This window comes from Chiloscyllium plagiosum, chromosome 13, assembly GCF_004010195.1.
Source record: "Chiloscyllium plagiosum isolate BGI_BamShark_2017 chromosome 13, ASM401019v2, whole genome shotgun sequence".
NCBI lineage: Eukaryota > Metazoa > Chordata > Chondrichthyes > Orectolobiformes > Hemiscylliidae > Chiloscyllium > Chiloscyllium plagiosum.
In genome coordinates, this window is record NC_057722.1 from 61,319,163 (window position 1) to 61,344,376 (window position 25,214).

A 25,214-nucleotide genomic window follows, 5' to 3' on the forward strand; every position below is an offset into this window, starting at 1 on the left:
GGGGTAAAGGTTAGGGAGCTTGCAGGGCAGGGAGAGAAGCAGAGCCAACGGTGGAGAGGTCAGAGGCTGAGAGTGCAAGAGGGAGGGGTGCTGGATGGAGGAGTGTAAAGGTGAAGGTTAGGCAGAAAGGAAAATTGGTTGATCACCCTATTGTGATCTCCCTCTTTAGGTCTAATGGACTCTTGCTGTGCTAATACATTCCATCACAGCCAATTTTAGGAATCTAAATATATATCTTCCTGTACGGTGCTGTCTGACTGGTTACCATTTGCACAGCGTATTTTCATGCACAGGTCCGAAAGATTTGAAACGTTGGTCCTCAAGGAAAACTTTGGCATGTTTATTAATTAACTCCTCAAGCTCTTGACCCCACCAGCGAGCGTGACGGTAATTGTTGCATTTGATGATCAAAGTCCTGAATTGGAACAGAAAGAACATCATTCAATAATGTTTCATTGTCTGACATTACTAACATACAATAGTGTGGCTCTCTCTCAGCACTAACCCTCCAACAGTGCAGCACTCCCTCAGTACTGACCTTCCAACAGTGCAACACTCCCTCAGTACCGACCCTCCAACAGTGCAGCACTCCCTCAGTACTGACCCTCCGACAGTGTCGCTCTCTTTCATACTGACCATCCGACAGTGTGACACTCCCTCTGTACTGACCCTCTGACAGTGCAGCACTCTCTCTGTACTGACCCTTCAACAGTGTGGCACTACCTCAGTACTGACCTTCCAACAATGCGTACTCCCTCGATATTGATCGTCTGACAGTGCAACAGTCCATCAGAACTGACCCTCCAACTGTGCAGCGATCACTCAGTCCTGACTAGCTAACAGTGCAGCACTCCCTCAGTATTTACCCTCCATTTGTGCAGACCTCCCTCAGTACTAGCCCTCTGACAGTCTGGAACTCCCTCAGCACTGACCCTCCAACCATGCAGACTACCCTTGGTTCTGTTTTGAGTATGTCAGCTTGAATCTTTTTCTGTATTCCTTGATCCTTCAGTTTTTCCCACAGTGCTGAAATTCTTAACCACTGGGCTAAAGGAAACCGGAGGGGCCAGTTATTGTTTACCTCCAATTAGCTCAAGTGCAGCCCATTCTTTCGAATTGTACATTAAAATTCTCTGAATAAAACTCTGCTGAATTGGGGTAATGAGGCAGTCTCAATGATATGATTTGCTCTCTGTACATAATGATTTCTCAGTAACAGCAAAATTTATGGTTAACTCTTCCTGGATTCAATAAAAAGCAATGAACAACCTCTTGGAAACATTTCTTGGTCATTTTTCCATCCGTACAACCCTTTCCAGGTAACTAAATGTCAATTAATTGTTGATTACATTTTTGATTTTTGGATTTGATCTGCCACATTTGACCTTGACGTGTAAATTTATACAGTCCTGTGTTATGATTGACTTTGGTCCTGTCAATATTTGTATGGCACATCTGTAACTGGACATCACCTTGGGAACCAAACCATAATACCAAACAGCACGAGTCAGGCTGACACTGGTAGCTATCAGCTTTCAGCCAGTTATCTCTCTGGAATGCTCAATAGAAATTCCTTGTAGATTAATGAGGGAAGATTTGGCGGATTGCTCATGTTAATCACTATTTTGTCATTGTTACTTTAGGGCGTGCTGGCTACATATTCTGCTGAGATCCCATGTGGCTGATAGCGAGGCCTTGGGTGAATCTCTGGAAGTGATTTCCAAAGGTTGATTTCAACACAACAACCTTTAGTTCTTCAGAGATTTAAATGCAGTGCCCCAAGCTCATCACAGTATTCCACCTGGGCTTCGTCCGGTCGACCACAACAACAACAACTTGCATTCATACAGCACCATTTAATATAGTAAAGCATCCCAAACAATTCACAGGAACATTACCAAACACAATTTGCCAGCACACCATGCAAGGAGATACTGGCTGGGGGTGGATTGTGGTTAAGTTTCAGCTGCATGTTGTAGCCTGAAGCTATGGACAGAGATAGCAGAATCTCAAGTTTCTTCCATTACACAGATGACTGGGAATTTCTCCCAGTCTTACTGGCTGCCATTGGATCTACTGGAAGGATTTGCAGTTTGATACTCAACCTGTTGGCTATAATGAATGAACCGACGTTGGCCTGCACTGAACCAGGCTGGTGAACCTTTGCTGCACTCCCACAATACTACCTTTCTAGAGAGCAGAGTCGAGAATGTGGTGCTGGAAAAGCACAGGGAGGAGGAAAATCGACGTTTCGGGCATAAGCTCTTCATCAGGAATAAGGCTTGTGGACCAGGGGGCTGAGAGCTAAATGGGAGGTCGGGGGGGGGGGGGGGGGGGGGGAATCTGGGGGGAGGTAGCTGAGAATGCAATAGGTAGATGAAGTTGGGAAGAAGGTGATAGGTCGGAGAGGAGCTTGGACCGGATAGATGGGAAAGACGACAGACAGGTCAGCAGGGTGGTGCCGAATTGAAATGTCGATTCTCCTGCTCCTTGGATGCTGCCTGGTCTGCTGTGCTTTTCCAGTGTCACACTGTCAATGCTACCTTTTGTGTAATAAGACAATCAAGGCTTATACACAGAACCTCACCAAGAGTAGTGTGATAATAACAGGATCTAGTGATGTTGGCTCAGGACACAGGGAGAGCTTCCCCTGCTATTTTTGGGTTTGTGACCACACACAATCCACTATCAGCAGAGAAGATAATGGCGACTCCGTTTATCAACCCATCCACAATACGGCCCTTCCAACTGGACAGCATACCACAGTATGTAGCTTACTACAGATGCTCAAATAGAGTGGGATTTCAGCCTACTACCTTTCCAACTCCAAGCCAAGGCTGCTCCCCTCTGAGCCATGACCATCTTTGGTATAATGAAATGAAGATAGCTTGTGCCATACCTGGATAGATTGTCGATTCTGATACCATACTTAGTCTCAGTGTCCTTGGCTCCCAATTTGATGCTGAACTCTTTGTCCACGAGCAGAACAAAGGCAATCGCTCCTGAGTCTGGCTTCATGTACAAGAGGAAGGAATCTTTCACTACCAGCCACCTGAGGAGGCAAAGTATAGAAATAGTGTTTAGATCGGACACCACCCACTCCTGCATGTCCTGGGGAGCATGCAGCTTCGATAGCTTTGAAATGAAATGATTGAGACAGACCTCATAGGAGAATGCAACAACATCTTGCATAGAGAGTCAAGAGCTCACTATGATACCTGTGACGCACCCTCTCCTGCCTCAGACCAGTTGCTCATGAAACCTACGTCTACCTCTTTGCTACCTCTACCTTCATCTATTTCAGTGTGCTCCTGGCCAACTCCCTCCAACCTTCCAGATTTACTTGACTTCACTGTCACCCATCTCTTAACATGCATCAAATCCCATTCACCTAACACTCCCTGTGGTCTTTGACCTAAAGGACTCCAGCAACACTTCAACATTAGAATTTTCATGCATGGTTACAAACTGCGGTGCAGCCTCATCCAGTCTTAAACTTCACTGAGTTCTCTGTTCTCTTCCTTTTCTGACTTCATGCACATTCCTGATTTGAAATGCTCCACCACTGCCTTCAGATTCCTGAGGCCAAAACTCTGGAATTCCTTGCGTCTCCACCTCCTTGTGCCTCTTTCACCTTCAGACCTAACACTGCAACTGAGGGTGTAGTGGCTTATCATAGTCTGGTTTTGTTTGATAATCATTTCTATGAAGGGCTTTGGAACATTTTTACTGTAGATGCAAGATGTGTTGTTGGTTGAATTACTGAGTGTTGGCTCCAGAGCATTGTTTGAAACTGCTGTCATGATCAGTGCCTTTCTCTCCACGGATGACACACTGATTAACAGAAAGCCTAACAAATGCTCATGTTACTTACCTCTTGGACCAGCGATAACAGATTTGACTTCTCCCACAACAGTTGAGGCCTGGAATCCTGTGGCCCCCTGAACGTTTCATTACAAAACCTTCCCTATAATCAAGAAGGAACTCTAATTAATCTCTAACGATGACCACAAATGTGGGAACATCTCTAACACAACAAGAGAGGGTCAATTTCTATTTTTAGAATATGAGTGATGTGATGAATTTTGAATGAAGATTAGGGTAGGTCATTCAGCCTGTCGAGTGTGCTCCATCAATCAATCAGACAATTTATTCCCACCTACAAGTGATAACCTCTCATCCCCTTGGTTAACAAGTATCTATTCATCAAACATTTGATTGGCTTTTCCAATTACTTGCTGTGAGCTAGTGACAGGAGATTGTTTCCCTTCTGGCCACTTAAGATTGCTCAGGAGTCTCAAGCTATTGGAAATGAATCTCCATGTCACTGTTGAAAATAAAGCCAAGGGACAATCCCAGGCTAATGCTCTGGGAAATTTGGTTCGATTCCACCATGACAGATGGTGAAGTTTTAAATTCAATACAAATGTGGAATTAAAAGCTAGTCAATTGTTAAAATAAACATGTAACCACAGTCAATTGTCATAAAAACCAATTTGGTTCAGTAATGCCATTTAGGGAAAGAAATCTGCCATCCTTGGCCAGACTGGCTCCACATGCGAGTCCAGACAAAGAAATATAAACATAGGAAAAAGGGGCAGAAATAGGCCATTCGTTAGGATCAAGTCAATAGCCTGTTTCGTCTTGTTCCCATATCCTTTGATCTCTTTAGCCCCAAGTGCTATGTTTAACTCCTTCCTGAAATGATACAGTGTAATGGCCACATTCCTGATGAAGCGCTTGTGACTGAAACGTCGACACTCCTGCTCCTCGGATGCTGCCTAACTGGCTGTGCTTTTCCACTGCCACACTTTTTGACTCCGAATGTAATGGCCTCAACTACTTTCTGTGGTAGAGAATTCCACAGATTCATCATACTCTGGGTGAAGAAATTTATCCTTGTCTCTATCCCAAATGGTTTACCCGGTACCCTTAGAGTGCGACCCCTGTTTCTGGATTCCCCAGACATCAGGAACATCCTTGCCGTATCTCCTCTGTCTAGTCCTGTTAGACCTTATAGGTTAGCTACTCAGCAAGATTTCAGTTCAAGAGCAATTAGGAATGGACCATAAAATACAGGCAGAGCCAGTACCACTCACTTCCCCTGAGTCAATAACATAAAGGAAAATAACTGGGGCATTGAAAGGAAATTGTCTCTCGCAAATCTTCTTTGAATGCTTTTATTATTAATTGTAAAATTACTGATGATTGGTAAAAACAAACTATTTGACTGAAAATTCAGTAGTCGGTCAGGTCTGACTGGCTGCAGGGAGGTGGGTTGGTGTCAGATGAACATGTCGGTCAGCCAATGGCAGAAGTGTGGGCGGGGCAGTTGGAGAGCAGACCCTATGTGATCCAGTATGCCCATCAGAGTTGGCAACCTAAGTTATGTATCTGATTCTATTTCCTAAGACAAATCATCCCTGTTCCTCTGTGCAGTCTCAGTCCCTCACTGCAATTGGACGACCCACAGGAAGTCACTGACTGTCACTGAGTTTCACATCAGCTGTCACACACTTTCAATCTTTCTCACACACACAAATTCACTCTCTCTCCTACACAAATTCACTCATTCTCTCTCACATACACACACTCACTATCTCCCACACACACATTAACTCAGTCTCTCGCACACAAATATACTCTCACTCTCTCCTGCACACACACTCATGCAAACATATAATGTCTCTCATACACATACTCGCTGTCTCACACGCACACATTCTCTCCCCAAATACTTTCTCACACTCTCTCTCACACACACACAAATATCGACATATTCTCATTCTCTCAAACACATACATTCTCTCACATACACACACTTCCTCTCTCACTCTCTCTCCCACACACATTCTCCCACTCATACAATCTGTCACACACACACTCTCAAATCTGTCTGTATTCTTGCGGTCATCCATTGGGAGACTCTATTTGAAGATGTGTAATATTTGGAAAATAATAGTTAACACGGATATATGGCAGGGCTGATGTTGAGGATCCGATGAACTCCCTTGCAATTTTCTCTGTCTGAAACCTGACAATCCTGGCCATGTTATTACCCACATTTCTCTTTTGAAAGGTACTATCACTTCAATTTATTTCGACAATCCATCCAAGAGCATCTTGATCAACTTTGTAAAGAAGAAATTCACGTTACTTGATTTTTTTTGTCAATGATGTCAAATCTTTGTCAGTCTGATTACTGATCCTTCTTAGCTACATGATCAAAATCACCCATGATTTGAAACACCTCCCCTTACAGTTCCTTGCTGAGGTAACTGAGTGACCACTGGAGAAGAGAGTTACGAGTCAGTTGTGTTTATGTGGGTCAGGAGTCACCTGTAGGCCCAGATAGGCCAAGGATGGCACACTTGCTGTCCAAAAGGAGTTTTAGGGAAGTTGTTGGGTTTTCGTGACAATCTGACAGTTTCTTGGTCACACTTACTGAGGTTAGGGGATAGACTTTCACTCGCTGTGGACTCTGATGGGGAGGGAACTTGAAAACACAGTCCGGGAAATTGGCTCAGGATCCTTACTCTTTCAAGGCATTTTATATTTTTCCAAGGACGGGGTATGTAATTCACAGGGAAAACACAAGACGTCAATTAATTACCCATTGTGTTCCTTAAGGGTTAAGGGATCTGCCTTATTTTGGGGAAATATGGGCCTGGTATATGTTAAGAGAAAGCTGTCAAAGCCAATTCCAGTTGATATGTCTTCGCTATTTTTAACCTGCTTTTTCCTGGGACTTACCCAAGGTGCACACCCTGGGTCATCATTTGTCCTACATAGCGGTTTCTGGCTCCTACATAGCTAGCCTTTTGAGGAGCTGTCCCCTCTAAAAAGCAAGACTATGGCAGTCCTCAACATGGTTGCCATCTGCCTTTACCACTGGTGTTGAACAAACAGTTCCTGCCTCCAACTGTGCAGCTAGATTTTTGTGATCGTTTTAGTGGTCTTAGTGACACCCTGGCTAGGATTTTTATGGGATGCCAGAGTAAAAAATGTGTTATCAATCTCATAGGAGAAGTGGTACAAGGGAGATAGCAAGGAGAGTGGGAATTTCAAGTTGCCATCACACACGCAACAAGCCAAATGGCTATAATCTCAATCTCCATAATGATTCATGACATGTAACAGAGCTTGAATTGAATTGAATTAGCTTTATTGCCTGAGAACTGAAAGAGCTAATTGAAAGACAGGCTGATTTACACTTACAAGCCCTTAGGTCCCAGATGATGAATGAATGAGAGCTGACTGACACCAATAAATTCCATCTGTAGAAACAAAAGTGGTAACTTGCATTTATATAGCATTTCTCAAAACCTCACAACATCCTGAAACATATTACAGCTGGTGAAATGTAGTCCCCCTGGCAGTGAAGACAACTCAGCAGCTCATCTGTGCACAGCAAGCTCTCACAAGCTTTTGGGGGTGCAGTAGGTTCCATCCCTATTCTGGGTCAGAGCTCTGGGCTTTAATCCAGCTGCAGGACTTGATGATCACACATTCACAATATAACGAAATGTAGATTGTCAATCTGTATAATCCTCTCAGTGACGGGCTGTAAGAGCGGCAGGAATTTCTGGCAATCACCCTAACCCTTATCACTGGGCAGCTGACTGAGTAAACAGTCTGAGAGCCTGATGTTTGAACATCATTCCCTTTTCATCTCTTCAGAATGTGGCTGCCTTGTGGATCATCTTTCACCCAAACATATACTCAGCAGCAATGGTCATACAGATGGGCGGTCAGAATAGTTTGCTGGATGCTGAATCACACTGACCCCTTTATCTATGTGTGTCACCCCAGGCTGCAACAACAGCTTTACCCTAGTAACCAGAGTAAAGCTATCTTCCTTTCACACATGGTCACATTGAGTCAATTTTCCAGAACAGGGACTGAGCAAGCACTTGGACAGAAAACATTTCAATGGATGAGGGTAAATGAACCACATCTTATAATCAAGGCCAGAAGTGAGGTTAGGAAACACATTTTCAGACAAGCATGGAACTATTCTACTCGAATACTGTAGTTTCCTCTGGCGCTCAAGTTAAATTTCAAATAAAAACGTAAAGCATCTTTGGAGAGAGAAACAGAGTTAACATTTCAAGTCCTAATGACCCTTCTTCAGAACTTCTGTAGTTCTTTGTTTTAGAACTAAAGAAGGGAAGGGTCACTGGACTCAAAACATTAACTTGGTTTCTCTCTCCATGGATGCTGCCAGACCCACTAGCATTTGCTGCTCTTATTTCTGATATCCAGCATCTGCGGTATTTTGCTTTGTACTTTAAATCTCAGATGGACAGATTGTTACGTGGCACGGCAATATTCCCATTAGGGACATGGTGCCACCATGCATGGAGGGAGCTACAGACCATAAATCCATTGAATGGTGCAATAGGTTTGACGGCCTTAATGGCCTGGACCTGTTTCTCTGAGCCAGTGAGGAAACCTACAGTAAGATGAGGAGTCAATCATGCATGAGGCTGCACCTTCATTCTATAAGATCACTGATCTGTTCCCTCAACTCCTCTTTACATTCCACTTCACCCCACCCTCATATCCTTAGATGATATAATTTCCTTAATTCAGTAAATAATAATGAAAGTACTACTGTGACCATTCATTGGTGAGCCATTTTTCCTGACTTATACAAGATGGAATTCAACTGACTTCCACTATCCTTTTCAACACCCTGCCTTTCTCTTTAAGAGATTGAGATTACATATATTTTCTGACCAATCTGCTCCAAATGTTTATTACACACAACCCCAGGGGAAGGTGAGACTTGAACTTGGAGCTACCAAGCTCAGAAGTAGGGACAGTACCACTACACCACAAGACCCTCAAAGTTATGACTGCATTCATAATTCCCAAATCCTTCCCTGCTGTGACATTCTCTTGATCTGATCATCCTCATATTTCACAAAAATGGAAGGGGATCAAAGTCATTCTGAAACTGTGCGCTGTGACTTCTTTCTTAAATGATCAGGGTTAACTTGAGCACCACTTAATCTTTCACACAAAGGCCCCAGATTCTTCATTTTTAATTTGTGCAAATAAACTGGGAAATGTAATATATTACTTTAATCCTTAATGCGTTCAGTGGATGGCTGCTGGAAGGATCCTGAATCACGATGGGCCAAAACTGGCGAAGGCCCTCTTCAGTATGAATGATGATTGTCAGTCAGGGAATGGGGAGAAAGGCCTTCACTGAGAAGAGAGCTGAGGGATCCTTCACCTCGCCGGGCCTCAGTGTAACACCTAAATCAACGGGCAGCACAGAGACAGCAGGTAGAGGGCTTACCGTCGCATGATAATTCCTGTACATAGGCATCTTCAGCAGCTTGGTCAAGTAATCTTCCAGTTGCTTCTGCAAATGGAAGTTAAGGATTTCAGAGAATACAAATTAAAAAGGTGTTCATCTGTCTGCATTCACACACTGACCAAGGAGCATGCCATGTATGGCAGAATACAAGCAAGATACTTATGTCATAGGTTTAATTATCAGAATAATGTGAGTTCAAATCCCAACACAGAAATAAAAAAAATTCAAATTGGTTTAATTACAGCAAAAGATCAGTCAGTAAAAAAACCCAACAGTAAGTAGGAAGTGTCTGGGCTGCTGTGAAAACTCAACGGGTTCACTAATACCATTTAAGGCAGTGATTTGGTCATCCTAACCTGACCCACACTCTCCCCACTGGTAACTGTTAAACATCAACTGCAATCCAACATTGGCATGCTCCTTCGATCCTGGCTCCTTGAGAAAACCAGATTTCAACCCATCTTTTCTCGTTGTGTTTTCTGCTGCCAAGGAGTTAATCTCTGGAATTTCCTCCCCTAAACACTCCAAGTCTTTTCTTCCTTGAGTCTCCTCTTAAAGCCATCTCCTTGACTAAAGTTGTGGACACCTCTCCTGATAGACCAACACACAGGTCAGTGACAAATTGTGTCTGATTCCAGGCCCTTACATCAGCTGGGGACATTTTATTACATTACCTAAAAGTAAGTTAATGGGTGGCTGTGGCATTGTGATAATGTCACTGGACCAGTAATCCAGAACCCAGGGTAAAGTTCTTGGAACCTGGAGTTCAAATCCCGCCAACAATGTCATTGATGAATATTGAATTCAATAAGGATGTAAAATAAGAAGCTAACTAAATGGTGACCATGAAACCAAGTGTCATTAAAAAAAACTATCTAGCTCACTAATGCTCCTGAGAGAAGGATATCTGCTTTCCTTACCCAGTCTGGATTGCACGTGACTCCAGACCTACAGCAATGTGGTTGACTCTGGGCACTTGGGGATGGACAATAAATCCAGTAACAATAACATCCCATGAACAAGTGTAAAAGAAATGTTCTTGTACGTTCTAGGGTGGAATTTCAACCAGGAACTGAGGACGATGACAGCAAGCCAAAAACTCGAATAAGGAAGGGATACCTGTTATGTGCTAATCAGGCACGCCCAAGTAGCCAGCAGTGGGCCTTCCTTGGGACAGTGGTGAAGACCCAGGATTAGCAAGGGCTCCAGGCCACATTGGAGTGACAGCAGCGAGGCATTGCTGGCTAGGTAGTTTGGAATAAATGGTGGAGATGTTTCTCTCAGCAGTTCATCCTTCTGCTCCTAGTTACGTGCCATATTCCTTCATCAGGTACTTTTTGCGCCTGAAAACGAGGCTCCCTGTTCACCCCCAGGGGCTCACAATAAAACACAGCAGGGTTTGAATTTTGGGCTCTCAGCATTGGTGACTGCCTCACTCGCTGCTGGTTCATAAGTAGCACCTCGAGGATGAGGTACTTAGGAGGGCACTAATTGCCGACTTTAAGCTGTCCATTAGTACTGGGCAAGAAGGCCATTCATGACCCCTTTAGCCACACCAGAGGCAGGAAGGAGGTGGGATTGTCACTTACCCATCGCCTGCCAAATTAAACATTCTACCACATCCCCCATCTCCAAATTTATGTTGAATCCTGCCCGCTGTGGGAAACATCCCGTGAGGTTAATACCCAGGATTACACAGAGTCACACTGGCCAAGCTTAACCCAGAGTTTGTGGTCAACAAGCCTCATCAGGTTACACATACAAAGCTTGTACAGGTTGACGAGAGGTGATTAAGGGCTGATTTGTTTCAGGTATATAAGGACGATGGAGGGATTTCACTCCTTGAGAGGATAGTTAATGCAGCAAAGTATCTTCACAGTAACTTTGGTCATTGAATAAAGTCCAGACCGAGTCAGGCAGATTTTCGATGAGAAAGAGAGTTCAATGGGAACTGACAGGAAAGCAATGTGAAGGCTAAGGTCAGATCAGCCATGATCTTATCGAATGCCATAGATGGGCTAAATGGTTTACTCCTGCTCCTAGTTCTTATGACCTTATAGTGATAAACAAAGATAGAAGAGGATTCAAAGATCGGAAGCAGAGATAGTGTTGAAGCATTTGGAAAAACAGATGGGAGAAATTTCAAACTGAAGCTGTGCCAGGCTGGAATCCGAACTACAAATACCTGGTCCTTGCAGCTGCATGTGTAGCTGGCACCTCTACGCATGGAACTGGCCCCCGAGCAGTACCATAATATGCCCACAATGCCATATGGAGCTTACCCGGCGGCTCGAGATCTGTTCCTCTCTAATGATGAGGTCTGAACTGCGAGGCAGAGAAGGCATACTCCGGGGCTCCCCTCTCTTCACTGTCTGTCTCCTCACTGTGTAGCTGGAAGTTAACATAAAGTGCATCAGAAGAAAAGACATTTCAGCCCAACGAAAGTCCCACAAGATATTTCCGCACTCTCCACCCAATTAGTCTCCTACAGGGAAAATGTATCACATTCCATAATCGCAGAAAAACCCAGAACTCATCAAAGCACAAAAGTATCCACCCATCCATCATCATATCTCAACTCTTCACCCCCTGGTACATCGACACAACATGTACCTGTTTAAATGGACATTAAGAATTCAGCAGGTTTCTCGGAAGGACAGGAATAATCATGGACTATATTCTTTCCACAACTAACACCAGTAAAAACCTAGACAATCAGGACTGGATAAAAGGAAGTGCACAGTTGGCTAAATTGAGACTGCAGTTAGTTGCCTGGGAAATGCTTTGCTGTGTGACTGAGTGACCTTGTAAAGCACTTTTGTGTATATAACTCTTTCCTTACAATTTTGGTTGTGGGTTAAGTGGGGGGTTCCTCTTTCCTTGCAAGAACTTGAAGCAGCGCGATTCACAGCTCCTTGTTCAAAAGGGAAGTTAGGAAACAGGTCTTTATACAAAGATTGGAGAAGTACAGAACTCACTCTGACAAACAACTGCTGAGGTCATTAGGTTTTGCTGGACACGAGCACATTGAGGAGTTTGGGGCCGATGTGGGTCAAATGTAGATCAGCCAGAATCTCATTGAGTGGTGCAACAGAATGAAGGGGGTGAATGGTCTTCTCCTATTCCTATCATTTTCATCCCCATACCGGGGATGAACTGCTACAACAGCCTGCATTTACCTAAGTGTTTAAAATTGTAGTACTTCCCACATCAGTATTAACCAGCAGAAACCTGACACTGAGCACATGAAGAGATATTAGGATTAATGAAAAATTCTCCATTTGAAGAGGTCAATGTTAAGAAGTATTTTAAAGGAGAAGGTGGAAAGTGGTGGACAGGCTTTGGGAAGAAATTCCAGAGCTTAGGGCCCAGGGATACGAAGAGAGGCAAGGGTAATTGGGGAAAAGGCAGGAAGGTAGAGTGGGGGTTATCAGATCAGCTGCAATCTCATTGAATGGGACAGCAGATTATGTGGACTGAATGGCCCATTTCTGCTCCATACATCTTATGGTCTGATGGTAAATATGGAGCTGAGGTCATGGCAGGGAGTGAGCTTCAATGGGGAAGAGGAAAGTGACACTTGATGGGAACAAGAGGAGCTATTGAAGAAATTCAGAACACTGGTGTTTGTAAAGGTGATTCAAGAAATTTGGGAAGTAGGCTCTGAAAATTCTCTCCCTGAATTAACTCAAATTAATTCAAATGTTGTTGTTAAAGGAGTACAGATCTGAGGGGCTGAATGGCTTCTTCTGCTTTTCATGGTTAAGTGAAAGTACTCACTATTAAATGTACTAAACATTTATATTGAGAGTACCAAGAATGAATGGCCAGTTTTGCACTTGGTGTTTCAGTTGAAAACCTTTCTTCTGGACTCCCTTGCTCAATTCCTCATGCCCCCTATCCCCGGGCTCTCCAAAAGGTTATCCTTCAGGATTCAGGGACAGCATCCTCACTGCTGAAGTTTGCAATAGCGTGGGGGTGCAACTGAGTTGCCTTGCCGCCCTGCTCTCCTACCCAGAAGCCTGGGTGAAAGGTGGCCTGGCCCAGGCTAGCAGAGACGGGAATGAATTGGAGGGAAAGAGGAAGTGTCACTATTGAGTCAACCTTCATTCCTATTGACCCTTTCTTGAGGAAAACAACAAGAAGGAAAGAAAGGGACAGGCAATGGGTGGCATGGTGGCTCAGTGGTTAGCACTGCTGCCTCTCGGTGCCAGGGACCTGGGTTCGATTCCAACCTCAGGTGACTTGTTTGTGAGGAGTTTGCACATTCTCCCCGTGTCTGCGAGGGTTTCTTCCCACGGTTCAAAGATGTGCAGGTTGGATGAATTGGCCATGCTAATTTACCCATAGCGTTCAGAGATGTGTAGGTTAGCTATATTAGTTAGGGATAAATATAGGGCAGGGGAATTGATCTGGGTGAGTTACTCTTCAGAGGATCACTGTGCAGTTGTTGGGTTGAAGGGCCTGTTTCCACACTGTAGGGATTCTATGATTCTACCCTGTACTCTGTAAATAATCTATGATGACTCCCGGTTTATGGTTCAGGTCGAAGATTACCTGCGTGTCGGGATTGGCAGGCGGAGGAAGGCTTTGTATCGGAGAAGCTCTCTGTGAAGATCTTGAAAATGCTTGAATTTCCTCTTGACCTTCCAGGTGAACTCTCCATGTTTCAATTCAACGGTGTAGATGTTAGGACTTGGGACCTGGTGATGCAAACAGACAAGAAATTAAAACCAAACTGTGCGCAGTAGTGAGAACTATGAAAAATGCAGGGAACAGGAATGACAAAGCAATGCCAAGCAGTGTGGCTGATCAATGCTTCACACTCGTGTCAAGTGCAGAATAAGACAGTAGACTGGGGTCTGGGACGAATGTTTCATCAAAAGCCAGCACCTGTAACAGTGCAGTACGGGCACTGTTAGCCTGGATAGCATGCTCACAGCAGGACAATCTCCCGGATGGGATGCATCCTGGATAACAGAGGGAAATGAGACTGGAAAATGCAGTGGATCTTCGCTATGATCCTCCAATTTTCATCAGGGTGTTAACAAATGACTGGAGGATTGTAAATAAATGACTGGAGATTGTTCAAACAAATCTGGACTAAACTTAGCAACCAGCTGACAGTGGGCCAGTCAGACAAATGTTGATAATGCGGAATCTTTTACAGACATTAGCTATTGCCAGTTGGAAAGGTACAGGTCAACAAATGAAAGCACAGTTTATAAAATTAAAGTGAATTAACAGGTTAGAGGTCTTCAGTGCAGCAATGGAGAGGGTTGATAAAGTTAATGTGATTGAAGTTGACTATAGGGACTTTAAAAAGGTCTTTAATAAAGAATGTGTAATAGACTTGTTTAGAAAATTGAAAATTGCATCCCACAGGATTAAATCAGAATGGTTGCATAGATATGAGCTTGGCTAACAGATGGAAAGCAGACGATTGTCTGTCGACTGAAGGGATATATCCACCAGTGTCGCCCAGATTCAGTACTGGAATCAATGCTCTTTCCAATATAAATTAATGATCTGAACTTAGAATCCTTACAATGTCGAAACAGGTCATTCAGCTCATCGGGTCCATACTGACACCCCCCCAAACCACCACATCCCATTTCCTATGGCGATTCCATCTAGCCTGCACATCCCTGGATACCATGGGAAATTTAGCACAGCCAATCCACCTAACCCGCATCTCTTTGGACAGTGGGGGAATCCAGACTGGGGGGTACTCGTACGGACACAGAGAGAATGTACAAACTCGATACAGACAGTTGCCCACGGCCGGGATCAAACCCAGGTCCCTGGTGCTGTCAGGCAACATGCTAATCAGTAAGCCACCATGCCAACTGGGATATGAAAGATATCCTTTCAAATGTGTAGTAAACAATAAAGCGAACAGAAACAGATTGGCAAGTGGGCAGACTTGTGGTAAATACACTTTAACACAGAATTGTGAAGTGATACATTTCAGTAGGCAGGAAATGAGAGGAAATATGACCTACATGGTACAAAGTGAACAGGGCTGCAGGAACAGAGATGGCTGGTGTTCAAAGTTTGGGAGAAGATTTGGTGTACATGTAGAGAATTCTTTGGAGGTAACGGGTCAAGTTGAGATACCTGAAAAGGCAGACTGGATTCTTGGCTTTATTGACACAGGCGTGGTTCAAAAGAGCTACAGAGTCACGCTAAGCCTTTATAAAATGCAGGTTAGGCCTCAGTTCTGTGTTCAGTGTTCATTTCTGGACATAAAACTTCAGGAAAGATGTCAAGGCCTTACAAAGTGTGTGGTGAGGATGTGCTCAAATGGTACAAGAGATGGGAGACTTCAGTTGGAAATCTCAACCTGGACTACAGCGGTTCACCACCACCTTCTCAACAACAATTAGGGAGGGTCAGTAAGCTAACCCAGCCAGTGATGCCCGCATCCCATGAACAAATGAATAATTAAATTTGTGCTGAGAAGTTAATAGTAGTAGAGATAGTGGTGACAGAAGTCAAACCATGTTTCAGTTCCCCACGCAGAGCCCTTCACCTTTGATGTAGATGTGAATCGTTCCACCTCCAAAACATGGACTTTGATTGGTTCTCCAGTCAGGTACACCTGAATCTCAGGTTCCTTGAAGGATTTGGTCTTGTAAATGGCTGAGAATGGAATCTGAGAGCCAACTGAAACATAGAAACATAGAAGATATTACTCAGAAGGAAGCCATTTGGCCCATAGTGTATGTGCCAGCAAAATATACTCAAGTTCAACATTTTTCAATGGAAGATAAACTGCTGCCTGTGGTCCTGTGATTACAGTCAGCAGCAGTCTTGCTTCAGAGACTTCAGCCTGTATTAGGAATAGGAAGATAGGAGCAGGAGGAGGCCATTCAGCCTTATCATGTATCTTCTGTCATTCAATGAGATCACAGCTGATCCATATTTAAATTCCATCCACCATCTTTGCCTCCACTTCTCTTAGTACCACGAGTTAGCAAAAATCTAAACTTAAAATTAATTATCAATCCAGCCACAACAATAATTGGTGTTTGTGAAATGCAATTCCCCACATTCATAAATCTTTGAGTAAAGAAGTACCTCCTAACTTCTCTGGCTTCGAATTTAAGGTTATGGCCCCTTGTCCATTTCTCTCTACCTGCTTCTTAACTCCTTTCAACACCTTAAGGATACTCAATCATATCATCAGATGACACTCCTGACATAATACCTATGAGAGGGTGGAACTATGTTGTGGGTGAGATGTTAAATTTAATTTGCTTCTAGTCTCTCAAGTGGATATGAAAGATCCTATCACCATTGTTTCAAAGAACATCTGATGAACTTCATTCAATTGACCATTTCGACCATTTAAGACAAACTAGTCATCATTGAAAGGTCATTGTGAGCACAGATATCGACAGAATCTAAAGCACCGAACAATCCCATTCAGCTTAACATCACAGTGCTGCAGTTTCTACTTAGTAAGATCCTCCAGCCACTCCTTTTCATCTCACCTTATCTCTCTTTGCCTCTCTGCTGCACTTATCCAGCTTCCCCTTAAATGTACTCTCTGTCTTAATCATTTCACATCATCACAGGTAAACAGGTTTCTCCTGAATTCCCATCTGGATTAATTAAGGACCATCTTATATTCGTGAGCCCCACTTCTGGTGAAGCACATAAAACTGTCAAGCCTCTTCAAAAGTTTGAGCTTATCTATTGGATCACTCCCTCAGCCTCTTTCCTACGACTCAGCAGCCAACCACAACACACTGGTGTTTCAATAAAACATCACAATGATTGAGAGTTTCTGGCACAAATACACTGGAGTAATTTGAAACCTTCATAACTTCCAGGGTTCGGCCTCAGCTGGAATATTCCAACCCTGCACTATAGTCCTTGGAGAAGGTGAAGGAGGGTTTTACAGGAATGGGATCAAAGATGAGGGATTTCAGTTGGGTGCATTGACTGGAAAAACTCGGATTATGATCCTTGCAGCAGAGGTGGTTAAGGGGACATTTAATGAAAGGATTTGATTTGCGTAGAAAGGAACAAGTTGTTACCAGCGGTAGGAGGGTCAGTAACCAGGGGACACAGGTTTAAAATAACAGACAGGAAAACAGCAACGATGAAGAGTTTTTTTGCACAGTGATTATGATTTGGAAAAAGGTTTGCAGAATTTTGTGGGCAAAGTGGAACTCATTCGATAGATCTTGCAAAGAACTAGTACAGCCTCAATGGGCCAAATGGTGTCCATTGGTGATTTGATTATAATTGAATATGTAATAAGGGAGAACAGCGCTTTCAAGTGTTGGTCAATTCTTGTACTTGAAGTGAAAATCATACTCACTGGGTTCTCTCGCATCATTGCCAGAATCAAAGTCCACATCATCTCCTTCCAGACGTAGCTCATTGGTATCAAGATTCTCCATCAGTTGGCTAATGTCTGTGGCCACACCTTTTAGCGCAGATGATCGTTGTAAGGGACTCTGAAATCGGTCTGACATCGTGAGCACTAACACCTAGGCACAAGGCAACTGCCCTGAAAATAAAACGGAAAGAAAATCAGCAACTTGCATTTATATAGCACCTTTAACATAGTGAAACATTTCAAGATATTTCACCGAAATCTTATAAAGGAAAATTTGACACTGAGCCACAGAAATGAAGATATTGTATACAAATGCCCTAAAGAAGGAAATTGAGGTAAAGAGGCTTAAGGAAGGATTTCCAAAGCATAGAGATGTAATTGTATAGCTGCCAATTGTGCAGCAATTAACATTAGGAATTATATCAGGATTAAAAGAATGGAGCTATAATCAGACAATTGTGATTTGTCAAAGATAGCATCACAGAATCCCGACAGTGAGGAAAGAGGTTATTTTGCCCATTGAGTCCGAACTAACCCTGCAAAGAGCAGCCTACCTAGATTCTACCCTATCCCCACATTTCCCATGGTTAATCCACCTAGCACACACATCCCTGAACACCATGGGCAATTCAGCATGGTCAATCCACTTAACTTGCACATCTTTGGATTGTAGGAGGAAACCGGAACACCTAAAGGAAACGCAGACATGGGGAGAACATGCAGACTCCACATAAGCAGTCATCTCAGGGTGGAATTGACCCTTACAGAGCTTTGGAATTGTCAAGTCTCGAGATCACCAAGGCGTAAATGATGGCTTCAACAGCAAATGAGGTGAGACAGGAGAGGAGATGGATGAAGTTGGAAATAGGTGATCTGAGGAGTTCAGAAGCTATCAGAGTCCATATGACAGCAAAGAGAAAAATTATCAAAGCATTAAAAACTGTGTATTTTGCCATTTTCTTCAATCATTTCTGTTCATTACTTGTAAAGGTACAGAAAGAGAAACAAGAGGCTGTTTCAACTGATAGTCAAACATCATCCCGTGTTTGTGGGGGTTTCCTCCAGGTCCTCCGGTTTCCTCCCACAGTTCAAAGATGTTTGATTGCACGTTGTTTCAGTGGTTAGCACTGCTGCCTCAGAGCACCAGGGACCCAGGTTCGATTCCCACCTCGGGTGACTGTTGGTGTAGAGTTTGCATGTTGTCTGCGTGGATTTCCTCCCACAATCCAAAGTTGTGCAGGTCAGGTGAATTGGCCATGCTAAATTGCCAAAAGTGTTAGGTGCAATAGTCAAGGGTAAATAAGGGGTAGAGGAATGGGTCTGGGTGGGTTGCTCTTCGGAGGGTCGGTTTGGACTTGTTGGGCTGAAGGGCTTGTTTCCATACTGTAGGGAATCTAATCTAATCATGTGCAGGTTAGGTGGATTATCATAGAGAATCATAAGAATCCCTACAGTGTGGAAACAGGCCATTTGACCCAACAAGTCCACACCGATTAGCCATTGAAAATGCAGGGTTCCAGGGAGAGGGTAGGAGGGGTGAGTCTGGGCAGGATTCTTTTTGGAGGGTCAATGTAGACCCAATGAGTCAAATGGTGTATTACCACATTATAGTGCTTCTATGATTCTGTGATTTGTTCGTCTGTCAGAAAGTAGAATAATGCCAGCAGTGCTGTGTCAGGTACTATGTTGGCAGTGTCCGGATGGGCCATTCGGAAAGAGGGGGTTGACCAGGAAAACCTTCTGGAAAATGGTCAAGTTGGCAACCTGAGAGAAAATGCAGGAAGGAATGGGACGAATTTGAAAAAGAGCTGTTGAACAATGATTTCATTTCCCTCTTTTTTCAACTGAGCTTGCAAATGAGTCAAAGTCTAGACTGTAGCAGGAGTCAGTCGAAATGCTGACAAACTATTGGGTCAGACCAAAACACAGGCCCTGGCATAACTCCAAGGAGATGATAGTCTGAGACAATGCAGCATACCAGTCAAATGCACTTGACTACGCAGAGACCAGTCCCAGTGACACATCCCCGAAGACAAAGTCACTATAAATGCCAGAGGAAACATCACAGAAGCGCTTCACAGGAGGCTCCCAAGCACTGAGGATGTCACCTAGACAGGGGACGAAACGTCTGCAACACAAATTCCCATCTTGGCGAACAGAACCTCAACAACGAGCACCCGAGCTACAAATCTTCTCACAAACTTTGAACAAAGTCACATGCTGGAGAGAAACTGAAAAAGAGGACTTTCATCTTCATAGTGTTCTTCATGACATCAGGATGTTCCAAATGATTTACAGCCAACGAAATACTGGGAGATTTGGAAGCAGAGTGTGTTTTGTTCATAAATATTCTCTGTGGGTTGGAAGGTGCAGGAATAGATTTTGTCCACTGATCAGTCTTCTTTTGCAGTCCATCTACAATTGCCCTTACCACAGGGACAATGCCCCCATTGAAGAAAATTTATGTAAAGCCTCTCATAGAATCCATATACTCCAGAAAGAGGCCATTCGGCCCATTGAGTCTGGACTGGCCTTCAAAGAGCATTCTACCCAGACCTAGCCACTGACCATATATTCGTAACCTCACATTTCCCAAAGTCAATTCACCTAACCTGCACATCACTCGCCTGTGGAAGGAAACTGGAGAATCCGGAGGAAATCCATACAGATATGGGGACAATGTGTAAACACCACACAGACAGTTGCCCGAGGCTGGAATCAAACCTATGAGGCAGCAGTGCTAACCACTGAGCCACCATGACACTCTTTTGCTTTCCCCCTACAGTGCAGATAGAGGCCATTCGGCCCATCAAGTCTGCACCAACCATCTGAGCAGCATACCACCGAGACCACCCCTCCTCCATCTCACTCCTGTAAACCCATGTCTGCCTGGTTAACCCACCTAACTTGCACATCTGTGGACACTATGAGCAATTTAGCATGGCCAATTCACCTAATTGTTGGATTATGGGAGGAAACTGAAGCACCCGGATGAAACCCACAAAGACACAGGAAGAATGTGCAAACTCCGCACAGACAGTCTCCCGATGTTAGGGTCACTGGCACTGTGAGGCAATGGTGCTAATCACTAGCCTGGAAACAGCATGTTTATGTTTAGTATTTCACTGTCCTCCACTTGTCACATCTCACTAGCCTGGTTTATCAGATATTGCTGCAGTTTTGTCCATTATTACTGAGTAAATAGATCCTGCTTGTTTCACCCTGATATCTCAGTGGCTGACACAGCGCTGGCCATAGACATTTGTGGTAAGGTGGTTAACAGCTCGCTTTTCGTGACAATTTTACTTGCCTTCTCAGAATTAGAACAGAACCTGTCTGTGCTAAATATGTCCTTTGTCTTAGAGTCATAGAGATGTACAGCATGGAAACAGACCCTTTGGTCCAACCTGTCCATGCTTACCAGATATCCCAACCCAATCTAGTCCCAACTGCCAGCACCTGGACCATATCCCTCCAAACCCTTCCTATTCATATACCTATCCAAATGCCTCTTAAATGTTGCAATTGTACCAGCCTCCAACACATCCTCTGGCAGCTCATTCCATACACGTACCACCCTCTGCGTGAAAAAGTTGCCCCTTAGGTCTCTTTTATATCTTTCCCCTCTCACCCTAAACCTATGTTGTCTATATGCCCTCTAGTTCTGGACTCCCCAACCCCAGGGAAAAGACTTTGTCTATTTATCCTATCCATGCCCCTCATAATTTTGTAAACTTCTATAAGGTCACCCCTCAGCCTCCAACACTCCAGGGAAAACTGCCGCAGCCTATTCAACCTCTCCCTATAGCTCAAATCCTTCAACCCTGGCAACATCCTTGTAAATCTTTTCTGAACCCTTTCAAGTTTCACAACAAAAATCTCACCCCCACAGAACCACTGCAATTTGGTCAATTCACTGAGGCTGTGGCTTTTAGAAGGGCTAAGTCTGAATGTCCAGGGCCTGGCTTGTTGGCAGATCCACAGTGAACCGAGCAAAGTTATTGAGATTTAGTTTCAGGCAGACAAATGGGAAAATGCAGGCAGAAATCTTCTCCTTGGCTGTTGCCGGGGTCCCATTTGCTTCCTTGTAAGCATGTGCATGTAGTTGGAGGGGAATGGGCTCCTGATCGCGAGGCTCCTCCCAGCTGAGAAGTCCCTTCAAGCAATGACTATCTAAGGTATTAGTCCTGACCACTAGCAGTGAACCACTTCTGCTCTGTGTGGAACTGCACCCAACAATAGTCAGGGCTTCAGGTAAAAAGGGGATAAATGAATGTAGTTTTGGTATCACTGGACTCGAAACATACCTCTACTTTCTCCCCATGGATAGGATTTCCCCCTAACTGAAGATGATATAACCTTAGGATAAAGGGCAGGCTATTTAAGACCGAGAGGAGGGGGGAGTTTCTTTACTCAGAGGATGGCGAATCTTTGGAATTCTCTGTCCCAGATTCAATATATAAATCGATAGATTTCAGGAGGTTAATGACATCAAGGGACATGGAGGTAGTGCAGGATCATGACATTGAGACAGACAGTCAAACAGCAGCACAGGTTTGATGGGATGAATGGCCTCCTCCCTGCTCCACATTCCTAAACTGGAATTCTGTTATAAACTAATAATAAACAACTTATGCACTGCAACTTCTACAAGTGCAATGCAACAGTGACAAAACGATGCCTTCATTCGGTTTGATTGATTGAAGGGCTAAGTATTGATCAGGACACTGAGGAGGTATGTTTTTCTTTGAGACAGTAACCATTACATGTACCTGAGAGAGCACGGAAGCCCTTTCTCAGCTGCACCTCTGACACTCTAACCCTCCTTTGGTACTGCTCCAGTTGTATTTTTTTGGAAGAGTGAGTTTCAGCTGGAATGTATTCTTTTGAAGTGCAGTGGCGCATTTTATTGTGTGAAAGGTGCTATATAAATGTAAGTTGCTTGTGAAGAATCTTTCAATGTGGAGCAAGTTCACGACAGTGTCAGGCATTGAACTAGGGGCAAAGACTGACAGTTCACAGCTTGGAATATAAAAGGTACTACAAATCCAGTGCTCAGTGTGATCAACACCATCCTGAATAGCAACATGATTGGAGTGGCTTCAGTCTCCTGTCATTGATGATTTAGCAGCTGATGAGCAGATCAGAAGAATCTAATCTAATTAAATGAAAAGTATACAGGTTCCACTGAAAGCACAACCAGGAAGTAGAGGCTGGTTGATGTATCCTGTGGTGTTTAAGCACTGCCAAAACCACAGCCCGTTTTGAAAACACACATAATGCAACTAAAAGTAACCAATTTGGGCAAAAAATACATTTCTCCACAAATGTTTGTGATGACCCACGTGACATATAGTAGGAGAGTGTTATAATATATTTCAAAGAAGAACAAAGAAAATTTACAGCCCAGGAACAGGCCCTTCGATCCTCCAAGCCTGAGCCGATCAAAATGTACTGTCTAAACCTGTCGGTCAATTCCTAAGCATCTGTATCCCTTTATTCCCCACCTACTCATGCATTTATCCAGACGCATCTTAAATGAATCTACCGTGCCTGCCTCTATCACCTCTGCTGGCAACACGTTCCAAACGCCCACCACCCTCTGTGTGAAGTACTTGCCACATGTATCCCCCTTAAACATTCCACCTCTCACCTTGAAAGCATGACCTCTCGTTATTGAATCCTTCACCATGGGAAAAAGCTGGTCTCTATCCACCTTGTCTATACCCTTCATGATTTTGTAAACCCGTCATTTCAGTTTTTTTTTAATTCACAAAATGAAGGCGCTGCTGGGTGGGCCAGCACTCATTATTGATCCCAGAGCTCAGTTAAGAGTCAACCACATTGTTGTAGGGCTGGAGTCACATCTCAATGAAGGCCTTATGCCTGAAACGTTGATTCACCTGCTCCTTGGATGCTGCCTGGCTGGCTGTGCTTTTCCAGCACCACACTTTTGACTCTGGAATCATACGTAGGCCAGATCAGCTAAGGATGGCAGATTTCCTTTCTGAAAGGATATGAGTGAACGAGGTGATTTTCTCCCAACAGCAGATTTGTGATCATCATTAGATTACTCATTCCAGACTTTTCATGAATTCAAATTCCACCATCTGCCACGGTAGGATTTGAACCCAGGTCCCAGAACATCAGCTGGGTCTCTAAATGAACAGTCCAGAGATAATACCACTGGGCCATCACCTGCCCTTGTTATGTTATAGTATAAGTTCACTCATTGCATGGAGGTGTAATTTTACCAAAAGTACAGTCAATCTTTTTTTTAAAATCCTCATTTTTCTTGTTAAAAATGGGAACTGTCCTCACTAATTCAGTCCAGCTACAATATGATGTCATTTTTTTTGGATTCTAACTTCCATGTCACTATGAATCTCCACTGTAAAGTTGTAAAATACAATTTCTTATTCATTAAATTTTATAGGGCACAGGGAGTTCAGCAAAATCCACCAGTAAAATATTTCGACTTACACTGGAATAGAAACTTTAAAATGCTGGAAATACTTTGCCAGCTGGCCAACACCAGTGAAGAGAAGGAGAGTTAATGTTGCATTCCAGTATTGTCAGGAAGAAGCTTCGAGGTGCAACTGGATGTAAATACATGTAGAAATGACAACAGGTAAGACAACAGGAGGTGGTAATGGAACCAGTGAAGAAACAAAATATGTGTCCAGAGTTTTAACACAGCATCTTTGCCTCACCCATGATGAAGGAAAAATGTTCAAGCCAGAATCTTGCATTGTCATTTGGCGGCATGGTGGATCAGTGGTTAGCACTGGTGCCTCACAGCGCCAGGGACACAGGTTTGATTCCAGCCCCGGGTGACTATCTGTGTGGAGTTTACACGTTCTCCCTGTGTCTGTGTGGGTTTCCTCCGGGTGTTCTCGTTTCCTCCCACAATCTAAAGATGTGCAGGTTAAGTGAATTGGCCATACTAAAGTCATACAGTCAGAGATGTACAGCATGGAAACAGACCCTTCAGTCCAACCCGTCCATTCCAACTAGATATCCCAACCCAATCTAGTCCCACCTGCCAGCCCATATCCCTCCAAACCCTTCCTATTCATATACCCATCCAAATGCCTCTTAAATGTTGCAATTGTACCAGCCTCCATCACATCCTCTGGTAGCTCATTCCATAGGAGAAAGTGAGGACTGCAGATGCTGGAGATCAGAGCTGAAAATGTGTTGCTGGAAAAGCGCAGCAGGTCAGGCAGCATCCAAGGAGCAGGAGAATCGAGTTTCGGGCATGAGCCCTTCTTCAGGAAACCTCATTCAGGTTTTCAGCTCATTCCATACACATACCACCTTCTGCGTGAAAACGTTGCCCCTTAGGTCTCTTTTATATCTTTCCCTTCTCACCCCAAACCTATGCACTCTAGTTCTGGACTCCCCGGGGAAAAGACTTTGTCTATTTATCTTATCCATGCCCCTCATAATTTTGTAAACCTCTATAAGGTCACCCCTCAGCCTCCAACACTCCAGGGAAAACAGCCCCAGCCTGTTCAGCCTCTC

General features: G+C 43.9%; 1 protein-coding gene across 3 annotated transcripts in view; it reads right to left on the reverse strand.

The window, feature by feature from the left end:
- The window catches only part of LOC122556122 (phospholipase D1-like), a 112,571-nt gene that overhangs the window by 48,240 nt on the left and 39,117 nt on the right, over window positions 1-25,214 (reverse strand). For all 3 annotated transcript variants that reach the window (XM_043702594.1, XM_043702592.1, XM_043702593.1), the window contains exons 2-10: window positions 17,667-17,858; window positions 15,867-16,000; window positions 13,889-14,034; window positions 11,614-11,722; window positions 9,311-9,376; window positions 7,219-7,277; window positions 3,875-3,967; window positions 2,900-3,052; window positions 266-415 (exon numbers count right to left, since the gene is read on the reverse strand). In XM_043702594.1, the coding sequence (XP_043558529.1) occupies window positions 266-415; window positions 2,900-3,052; window positions 3,875-3,967; window positions 7,219-7,277; window positions 9,311-9,376; window positions 11,614-11,722; window positions 13,889-14,034; window positions 15,867-16,000; window positions 17,667-17,823 (1,067 nt within the window). In that variant the 5' untranslated portion in view covers window positions 17,824-17,858. The remainder of the gene's footprint in view (window positions 1-265; window positions 416-2,899; window positions 3,053-3,874; window positions 3,968-7,218; window positions 7,278-9,310; window positions 9,377-11,613; window positions 11,723-13,888; window positions 14,035-15,866; window positions 16,001-17,666; window positions 17,859-25,214) is intronic.